We start from the raw sequence: 10,978 nt of genomic DNA on the forward strand, positions 1-10,978 counted from the left end.
AACACATTACACTCAGTCAATTGAAATACTATATTTCACTTGTTTCAAAAAAGTGATTTTACTCGTTACAAAAGATAGAGTTTGCTCATTTCACTAGTTTCAGAAAACACATTACACTCACAATATACAGAAATAAATAAGGATTTTTCACAAAAATAATATTTCAATTAAAAAACTATTTCAGTCATATAAAAAATATAATTCAAACACATATTTCTCTGAAATAATTAGAATATACGAAATTAGTGAAATTAGATTTTTGAACTAAGTGAAATCTATGAAAATGGCTACTTTTTGAAATGTGTGAAACATGTTATTTTTAAATTTGACTGACATAAGCAGTTTCACACAGAGTGAAATAACATGTTTCATATGTTCCATATATAGAGTAAAATAAGTTTCGAACACTGAAATAAGCAGTTTCACACAGAATGTATAGAGTGAAATAAGTTAACTGAAATGTTGAAAATTAAATTTATTTGAAATTTATCCAAAATTGAGCTTGTTCTAAAGGTCTTCACACCCGGAGATCAAATATATAAAATATTTCACATATGTAATTTTGGTTTAAAAGATATGAATGGTTGAAAATGTCAAATAAAATTTAAATGGGTACCTTTGTTATAGGAGCCAGAGGAGGAGAGTATGTCTGAGCCATGCATGCATTGTACTGACAAAATGTGCTGACAAGAGTTGACAAGATATTTCATACATGGTGATGTTCAACAGAATACAAAGGAATACTAGTATGCATGTAGACAATGTGCACCAATCTCCAAGAATTTAAGGATGGATTTAACACCGGTACATCCCTGCACCGGTAAAAAGAGGTTTGCGCTGGGATTTGGGGCTAGGCAAGTTTCTGTTTTCTGGAATTTAAGAATGAAATCCGACGGTCAATTCCGTGGCAGCCAAACAAGTAAGATTCGGAATTCGCAAATGAAATCCATTGAATTCGGCCCAAATGATGGGAGCCAAACAAGCTGTTATAGAAATCGGTGGGAAATGTTTTGAATAGGCGACGTGGGACTAAATAAAAGCTTCAGTAGTGTTAGAAGGGAGAGATAAAAAAAATCGATCTTTTGGTTGCATGAGCATGCACTTCTACAAGTAGGGGTCAGGAGCAGCCGGCATCTTCTGCCGCTCGACCGCGCATCTTGCTTCCGCACATGGAGGAACGACGGGGACGCACACGCTCATCCTCCTCCTCCCACGGTGGCGGTCGCCTGCTCCACTGCTCGCCGGCCTCGAACCGATCACATACCCCGCGCGGGATGATGCCGCGACCAAACCCCATCCAGCGCAAGACCAAAGGGAGAAGCAGAGGCCCGCTACATTTTGGTGGAAGGCACGGCGGCATTGGAGGCTACGCCGTGAGAAGGAAGATGCAGCGGCGGTCGATGCGAACGGAGAAGACGACAAGGGCGGGCCTATCCCCTTCCTTAGTGGAGGTCGGCCCAGGGCCTCTCTCAAATACCGGCCCAAGTTTTAACGAAGAGCGGCATACGGTCCAAAGCGGGACACGGCCACCGCCGAGCACCAGCCTCGCCCTCGCCGCGGCCTTCGCCGGAGAGAAACGGGGCTCGCCACCGGCTACACCGTCGGCGTGCGTCTCCGGATGTTCGGGCTCTGCCGGACCTCTTCCTCGCCAACCACCTCCGTCGCGGCTACTCTGAGTTCGTCCACCTCCGCGACGCCTGCCACCTGTTCGACCCAATGCCGCGGCGGGACCTGTCTCCTGGGGCTGCGCCATCTCCATGTACGCGCAGCACTGCAATGAGTCAGTAACACTCCGCGGCCCTCTTCGTGGCAGGGCGTTCCAAAGGGCGTGCGACAGCAAGGCACTCAACAAGTTCCTGCTCGCCGGCGCGGTAAGGACCTGCGCCGTGAATCACTTACTGCCAGTCAAAGCTGTTTAAGTGATATGAAAGATAATATGGCACGGAAGCGATCTCGTGGCTACCAAGTTCCAATTTCCTGCTGTGCTGCATTGCTGCGTGTTCTAATCTGAGCTCAGGTACATATTATGTTATGAATCTGTATGAAGAGTCGATGGTAATCCAGGGGAGCTACTCCATGCAAAGAAAGAAATATGTGTGCATTTGATTTTCTGTGTAACTGTTTCAGGAGATCAGGAGAATTCAGCTAATGTTCCCAGCGTCAGCAATGCGGCTGCAACCTACGCTGAAAACAGGAAGTCAGTCAAAACCAAACAGTTCGATCAAGTCCTTCTGCTCAAATGGATGCATGCACAGGGTGCTTTTGTCCTGTTTGATGATGCCGTGATGGTGATCACATGAGCAATGCCGAACTTATGGTAAATATTCATTAACCACGACCTCGTCTTTCTACCATAATACATTTTCAGCCTCTATTTGAAAACCCAAGATGGTGCACATGCTTGATGCCTCACATATAGAATTAGCAGTACAATATATTTTATTATGACAATGAAACGGTACACTATTAGTATCTGTTACGAATTAATGAGGTTTGTAAGGTTGAGCCAACTGCAATCTCTGCTTCAAGACAGGGTATTGAAGTCTGGCTCAGATTTCCTTGGTGCAGGCACCTAAGCTAGATATCATAGACTATACACTGAAGTCAATTCTCTATTGGCCAATGGAATAGACAGCATCAACCTTCTACGATTTCAGAAATTGGGAGTTTTATTGTGGTGAGTCTGGTGACCAGAAGAAATTATCCATACATGCAATTATTTCTTATCAGGGACCTGCACTGCATACATATGGCACACTATATTGTCTAGACAAAAAAAATTGTTACCCATTAATTGTTATTAGACACAAAAACAATACGGTGCAACTGGCTGGTGCCATCTTTGTAAATTTTGAGAGATGTACATGAATAGAATTGACAATCAGTATGATAAAGCATTCACTCCTAGCTGATATGCGCATAACATCCTTCGCTTAGTCATTGTCATCCTCACCATCTGCAGCTACATGCTGTTCGGAGGCTCCGAGTTGTGCTAGGGTGAAAGCACCAGAGTCGTAGCATGAGCCTCTCGTGGTAGCATGCTGCAACTTGTGGCAACTCAGCCATGACATTCGGTAAGGGACCTTCGTGTACCATTCTTCGCAGATGTCTAGATCTCTCTAATGTTCCCCTTCAATTTCAGTCACTTTGTTGCTGAGGTTTGACATGGTTTGCAGTAGCTTGGTTGCACTGTGTCCCTGATTGGAGCCCCTGATAACCTAGAAATATTCTCTTCTGCGTCAGTGATGAACATCATTCCCTTCTGGGTCCAGACAGTTAGTCTGTATTCCAAACATCTCTTGAACCCTTGCAGACGATTCGACTGGTAGGTCCTCCTCCTCTCCTACACCTGCCACCTTTTTGGCCACAAATGAGGGGAAACACTTAGTTTCTGCAAGAACAAGTTGATTGCGATGGCAACTAGGATTATAACATACCTCAGCTTTGGAATTCTCAGGGAACTGTTCTTTAGCATCCCACATTACATCAATTCCATCATGGCCTAGCATCAGAACGTTGGAGAAGGTGGCAATGGCAGATGGTGTTGGAGACAGTGGCGGAGGCAGGGGGGGATCAACGGGGCCCCCGGCCCTCCCCGACATTAGCCACTTCTTTGCATTTTGGGCGTGAACAGTAAACTTTTTGTTATGTTTCGTTAATTGGCCCCCCCTCGAGATCATAAATTTACTATTCCTGCCTCCGCCACTAGTTGGAGAAGGTGGTGGGTGGCGGAGATTGTGTTGAAGGTGGAGGTGATGCTGCAGGTTGAACACTATTTGAAGTGGAAGTAAGCAGTGATGGATCTTGTTCACAATTGCTAACCTTTTCAATTAAAGTTTCAGTCTCGTTAAGGTCGTTTATGATATCCACTATACTTGGCCTTTCGTGCCTATCGGTCTTCATGCAACTCAGTGCAATCTCAGTGCATGTTTTCACTTGCCGGCATTGTGCGTCTAGTAGCTTGGGAGAACTCCATGTTTCTTTCAAACTTTTTCTCCAATTTCCTTCTACCTGTGTAATTGAAGTGTAAAGCTAGAATCACAACATACAAATGTACATCATATCATAATATGGTTGAAAGTAAACATGATCCTTTTGTCCAATCGTAGGGATAGCTCCCTTACTTGATCAAGAAACTCTTGATGCTGCATTTCAGCACATTTGGTGTGGCCGCTAGGCCCTGCAATTATCTTGGTCATTACAACACCCAAGCTGAATATGTCAAACTTGTTTGACACCGTGCCTTCATTAATGTATTCCGGTGGCATGTATCCCCTACATACAGCAACATAAATATTACAAATGTATTCATTAGAAACGAGTTCATTTGCAGGAGGCATTTACTTACATAGTTCCTACACGTGATCTTTGCGTCACCCTGCAGGTTTTTTCTTCGCCGAAGAGCTTGGACAAACCGAAATCGGCAAGTTTAGGGGCCATGTTTTCATCTAGAAGTATATTGCCCAGTTTAAGGTCCAGATGGTAAAATGGTTTTTCCAATCCTTCATGAAGGTATTTTAGACCTTCACAAGTCCCTTTGATAATTTTGTAACGTGTTTGCCAATCAAGTACATTACATTTCTCTGCAAATTTATTATACAAAGAGGTTGTCAATGGAATCCAGGTATAGATGACATTTTTTCTTCACATGCTTAATAGGTACTCCCTTTGTAAACAAATATAAGACATTATAGATATATTTAAATAAGTACTACATATGGACTGAAATGAGTGAACAAATACACTAAAATGCATCTATATACATCCAAATCAGAAAATAGTTAGTATGTCTTATATTGGTTTACGTAGGGAGTATGTATGTAATATACATGAAGTGGAGCGGCCTCATACCAGAAAGACACTCGTGAAGGCTCCCCTGAGGCATATACTCAAAGCAAAGTGCTTTATGTATTCTTTCACCAAAAACAGTTCTTCCTTGGAAGTCCATATGTTGATGTTGTGTTTCATAGCAGTAGCCAACTAACCGTACAGTGTTTGGATGCTTAAGCATCATAAGGTTATGAAACTCACGTGTGAATTGTTCACCATCAATTGTTTGTGAGTTGTGATTGAGCAGCTTGACAGCAATCTCTTGTCCATCATCACGCACACCCTACTCAAAATGTATGAACTATCAGAACACAAGATGGTATGTCAAGCAGAAAATGTAATTAAATGTCGGGCTTTGTATCTCTGTTGCGTGTCACATGTATTTTTAGTACAAACTTAGTTTCCTGAATCTTACCAGATAAACTTTTCCATATCCGCCTTCACCAAGTAGTCGCTCCTTGGAGAAATTATTTGTGATTTTTTGTAACAATGTCATCGTTAGACTTGTTGGCTCCATGGCTTCACTGGGTGACCTTTCTCCGGTGGTGGTGTGCCTGCTGGTACAAATTAAACCATTATGCACTACCATCTTAGAACATACTGCAAATTAACAATATACAAATGTATACATATTCATATGCGGGTTGGGTCAATCGAGCTAGCGTCAAGGTGCACAATATAGCGCATCATGATGACTAAATAACAGCCATAGAATCTGCATCGAGTGAGATAGTGAGATGTATTAAGCCGTGTCCGAACCTGCAATCTAGGTTGCCAGCTTGGGGGGTGTCGCAATAGCCACTGGAGGGAAGAGGGCCGATTGTTGACTTAGGGGCTTCCTCCAGCAGAAGAGCGGCTCCATCTGTGCTGTTAAGCAGTGAGAGTGTACTGCCGGCCGTATCAACCTGTGTGTATATGTGGGCAAGGGAAAATTAAGAAGATGAAGATGCCCAGCCGGATGGTATGGATCAAACACCACAGAGTTGTCAGATGGTACTTACCCGAGGTGGATGTGGCTCTACATTGGTTGTACACTGGTTGCTGATACAAGCTGAAATGCTGTTGGTAGAGACTTGTCCTCCATATTCAGAACCACTCCGGCTCGGTCCCTGCATATACGTGCGGTAAAAGCACTCAGCGGTCAAGCCAAGTATATATGCAAATATTAGCCAAGCTAAAGAAAGAACTATAGTAGTACTAATCAATCAAGTGAACGTGGACAGTTGAATTGCTACATCACTTGTTGCATTTTGATTATTACCTGAAATGGAATGGAACATACGTCGACGCCGTCCCATCTCTTTATGGTGAGGACTGGACTGTTGGGGTGGGCTTGGCTAGCCTGCTTTAGCTCTTCTTCTGCGTTGATCACCTCCACGGGGCTACAACCCCAGCAGTCGAGATGGTAGCTGACCCTCTCAAGGAGAGGCATGTTCCCCCTGAGCCCAACGTCCGTCCCCACCCTGATTCCGCTAACCTCCAGCTCCTGAATCCTTGGAAGTGCTCCCTCTCCACATATCAGCTCTATGTTGGTGACGTAGAGGTATGCCAACACCATGAACTCATGCTTGCCGGCGGTGTACAACAGACGGTTGTCGTAGCTGTGGATGTGGAGGGAGAGGGAGCGGAGCGACGGCATCTGCCCGAGGATCTGGAGATGCTGCACCTCCAGGGTCTCCACCTGCAGCAGCAGCTTGGAGAGTTTGGGGACACGCGAGTGGTGGATCCACGGCATCGGCCTGGGTAGGATGATCCCCAAGAGCAGCAGCTTCTGGAGCTGTGAGGATGGCGCACTGCCTTCCCAACCGCAGCTGCCGAGGCGAACCTTCTCCTCTGCGTCGGACCAGACCTGCAGGACCTGGAGCTTCTGCAGTTTATGCAGGGACACCACCAGCTTCTTCTGAATGCCCTCGTCCACCTCGTCCAAGTGGATCACGAGCACCCGCATCTTGCTCAGCTTCTGGAGCTCGACGGCGAAGTCCGGGGACTTGTCCACCGAGTGCAGCCACAACTCTTCCAGACACGTCAGCTTCCCTACCCGGCCCTTCATCCTCGTGCCCTTGCCAGCACGCAGACACCTAAGCTTTCTTAGCTCTTCCACAAACGGCGGCAGCTCTCTGATGCCGGTCGCCCTCACGTCGAGCGTCTGTAGGAGCATGAAGCGTCCTATTCTCCTTGGGAGCTCGTCCATGGGTGTGCCCACAAGCCCAATGTACTTGAGCACTTTCAATCTGCCGAGCTGCACCGGACTGCAATCTCTCAAGGATAATTCACAGCTCTCCAGGTCCATTACACGCAAGTTTGCAAACTCCCGGAGTGGTGGCAAGCCGCTGCTGGGGCACGTGCTGGCATAGAATGACAGCACCTCCCTCACTTCCAGCAGTCTACTGCTTTGACTTTGACCCACCATTGATTCACCTTCGTGGATGGCTAATCTATGAATGGGTGCGGTTCGGGATGTGCTCTCCTGCTTCATGCCTAGGCCTAGCACGGTGGAGAAATTCTCGCTGCTTGACAGGTCGCGGATGACGCGAAGCATCAAAATGTGGACACGGCAACCACCTTGGCTGGAGTCATGAGGGCTCACCGCCCACTGGATCATGCACCTATCCATTAGCTCCTTGAAATAGGTCTCCCCAATCTCAAATGACCCATCAGGGACAAGGCCTTCTGCAACCCACCTCCATATCAGCATATTCTTCTCGATCCAGTGGCCTTCTGGGAACAGGCTTAGGTACAAAAAGCATCTCTTGATATTATAGGGTAGAGCATAATAGCTATATGACAACACCTTCCTTATGTGCTGGAAAGCCCCGTCCTCCTTGTGCTCATCAAAACCAATAGAATCATACACCCCATGCCACTCTTTGCTTTGATGTTCAGCAAGCAACACACCTATCATAGTGATAGCTATTGGCACACCACCACATTTACGCAAAACTTGATCCGACAGTGTATCAAATTCTGCATCATGTCTTTTAACTTGAGCTTTGGTCCGGAGTAACTCTTTTGAGTCGGCAGGGGAAAGTGGTTTCATCGTGTACACTGTGACACCAACTCCTTTGACAATGTTGTGGTTGCGACTGGTGCTGATGATTTTAATTCCAGCACAACCCTTAAAAACACGTTCAACAAAGTTCCATGTTTCCTTATCCCATATATCGTCTATGACAATTACACACCTAATCACACCAAAAAGACAAGAGGCTGGAATGAATGATCGTGACAAAAGAAAAATCTGCTTCATGAAAACTGAAAATGCAGGGGAGAAGGCGGAAGGATAGGAATACAGAGATGCAGGAGTTACCAATAACTCGGTACCAAACGTTTATATAAGGGCGTTGGAGCACATACTATACTAGTGATTTTTCCTAATTAACATGGTATTATAATAAGCATCACCGTTTGAGAAGTTCAGTTAGTACTTAGTAATGGATCTATCATGTCACTTTTGTATATACAGCAACAAAATATAATCTTTAACTCGTATTAGAAATTAGTACTCCCTCCGTCCCATAATGTAAGACGTTTTTTGACTGTACTAGATAGGATTTAATGGCCACAGTACTGATTATACACTGACAAATAATAGCCGTCTAATTAACATATGAACTTGATTGATGGGATGTAACCTTTAAAATTTATTCATTATTTAATTACATGTAGGAAAGTAAACACACATCCGCATTCATTAATTCATAATTTCTGTATCTATGTATTTTCTATGTGCAGATATGATCATATGTACAGAGAATTATTTGTTTCTCTTACTATATGACGGTTTATAGAGATGGTAAATGAGGATAATTAACTATTCATACACGGAAAAACATTTCATCAGTTCACATCACTAGCAAGCATAGATATATATATGTGTACCTCTTATTCACCAGGAAATTTTGCAGCCGGTTGGTTAGCTGGTGTTGGTCTGGTTCGTGACCATAGATCTCCATGTCAAATCCATCGAAGATGTACATCAGAACCCTCTTCATGTCGGCTCTCTGACCGATGGGAACAAAAGCTCCACAATCAAAATCACCTTTCATATTGTCATAGACTGCTCGAGCAAGGGTGGTCTTACCCATCCCCCCCATCCCGACAATGGAGACATGATCGCTCTTTGACAACTTCTTGGTTAGCTCGGCAATTGCCCCTTCTAGGCCAACATGGTTAGATTCCCTGGTGTCCATGGAAACCAGACGAGTGCTCACTTCCAATGTGGAAGTACTTTCCAGGTCACTCTTACAAGGATACGGGCCATACCGTTTACTCACCTTCTCAACCTTCTTCATGATTTCTTTGACGTACCTGTCCATCTGTTGATTAATGTTCACCTTGCACACACCAGGAAGAAGGGCGTCCTTGGCCGACTCGATGCGCGCCATGAAGGACTGGAGGCGTGTCTCAATGGCATGAGACAGCTCCCTGACCTCGCGGGCCCTGAGCTTCACCTGTGACTCGAGCTGGTCCGGCGGCATGCTGGAGACGTCCCCAAGGAAAGCGTACATGCTCATCAGCTCGTCGTTGAGGTTTGTCAGCTCGACCTTCAGATTCTTTTCCGAGCACAACTCATCCATGAGCAGCTTCGCAAGTTTGGACAAGAGGCCTCTCATAGAAGTTGTGGCCACCGCCGCCATGGCGATGCTTCTTCTTCTTCTTCTTCTCCTTCTTCTTCTTCTTCTTCTTCTTCTTCTTCTTCTTCTGCTTCTGCTTCTTCTTCTGCTCCTCCTTCTTCTTCTTCTCCTTCTCCTTCTCCTTCTCCTTCTCCTTCTCCTTCTCCTTCTTCTTCTCCTTCTCCTTCTCCTTCTGCTCCTTCTCCTTCTCCTTCTCCTTCTCCTTCTTCTCCTTCTTCTGCTTCTTCTTCTTCTTCTCCTTCTTCTTCTTCTTCTTCTTCTTCTTCTCTCTACTACCTTTAATTTGGGAAGCTCTTGCTTGGGTTGCTTGGCTTGGGAGCGTATAGATACTACTAGATCCAGGTATAATTATTTTGCTGGTCAGATCTGACCCATGGTGCCTCGCGCGCTGCTTCACAACGTCTAAAAAAACAGCGACTCGCTGATCTAGGCAGTAGGTGGGTGCAGTTCACGTGCCTCTGCAATTAACCTGATATTTACGCCGAGATTCCCGCAAGACAAAAATATATTTACTCCAAGCCCAAGGTAATCAAGGAGCCGTACGTCTTTCCAAGAAGGATCATCTGATAAAAACATGGTTTTCGTTGCATTTTCAGCTTTCATGAACCAGTTTTTCAGGAGGGTATCCAATGCATTCCTATCCTCCCGTTGGGCAACGGGAAAAGGATGGTTAAAGATAAACGTTGACCGTGCTGTTGAGGCTAGTCATAGTGGAAGTAACTTAGATAGTAACATAACGCATCTCAAAACAAATTTGCTTATGTGACAATTAATGAGGAGAGAGGTGTTTGAAGTAACATATTATGTTACCATCACATAGTGCTTTTCAAGAAATGTTGAGTCTATGAACTAATAAATGGAGCAATCTATGACACTACTACTATATTAGTTTGCACTATGAAGAAATTACTTGTCTTAGATTTGTCTAGATACAGAGGTATCTAGCACTAAAATGAGTCTAGATACATCCGCATCTAGACAAATCCAAGACAAGTAATTCGGAACGAAGGGAGTAGTAACTCAGACTAGTGTCATATGCATGACACTAGTCTAAGTTACTCCCCACTATGACCAGTCTGATAAGACTACCCATATTGGGAGTAATGGTAACATCATATTTATCTAGACAAAAATAGATGATGTGACAAGTAATTAATGATGAAAGAGAGGCATGTAGTAATATAGCTAGATACTATGAGGGCATCTCCAATGGTTGTAAGATAGTTGTTGGTAGACTTTGCCACATAGGATTTTTGATGATGTGTCATACAATAAATGAGGAAAGAGAGGAAGGTTGTATGTACATGAACCAACACACATTGCACAAGCTCCAATGTAGAATGAGAGAGCACCCCATTTATTATCTCACATCCTATTGGGCAAACTAGATACAACCCATTGGAGTTGTTGTATGTTAAGGTGTTGGTTGATGACATGGCATATTTTACCAACAAGCTAACATACAAACTATTGAAGATGCCCTGAGTAACATCACACATACCAAGATAACATGA

The 10,978-nt window shown here is 44.4% G+C and overlaps 1 protein-coding gene across 1 annotated transcript; it reads right to left on the reverse strand.

Annotated features, from left to right (window-relative positions):
* Positions 1 to 2,760: 2,760 nt before the first annotated feature.
* Positions 2,761 to 9,592, reverse strand: LOC125530776 (uncharacterized). Its single transcript, XM_087545529.1, is given in 11 exon segments — positions 2,761 to 3,356; positions 3,438 to 3,725; positions 3,727 to 4,011; positions 4,125 to 4,275; positions 4,349 to 4,583; positions 4,852 to 5,113; positions 5,246 to 5,384; positions 5,590 to 5,735; positions 5,832 to 5,939; positions 6,092 to 8,012; positions 8,710 to 9,592. Coding segments are annotated over 11 exon segments (4,410 nt in total). The 5' UTR covers positions 9,468 to 9,592; the 3' UTR covers positions 2,761 to 3,239.
* Positions 9,593 to 10,978: the final 1,386 nt, after the last annotated feature.

Source organism: Triticum urartu, chromosome 2A, assembly GCF_056163025.1.
Source record: "Triticum urartu cultivar PI428250 chromosome 2A, HENAU_Tu73, whole genome shotgun sequence".
Classification (NCBI taxonomy): Eukaryota; Viridiplantae; Streptophyta; class Magnoliopsida; order Poales; family Poaceae; genus Triticum; species Triticum urartu.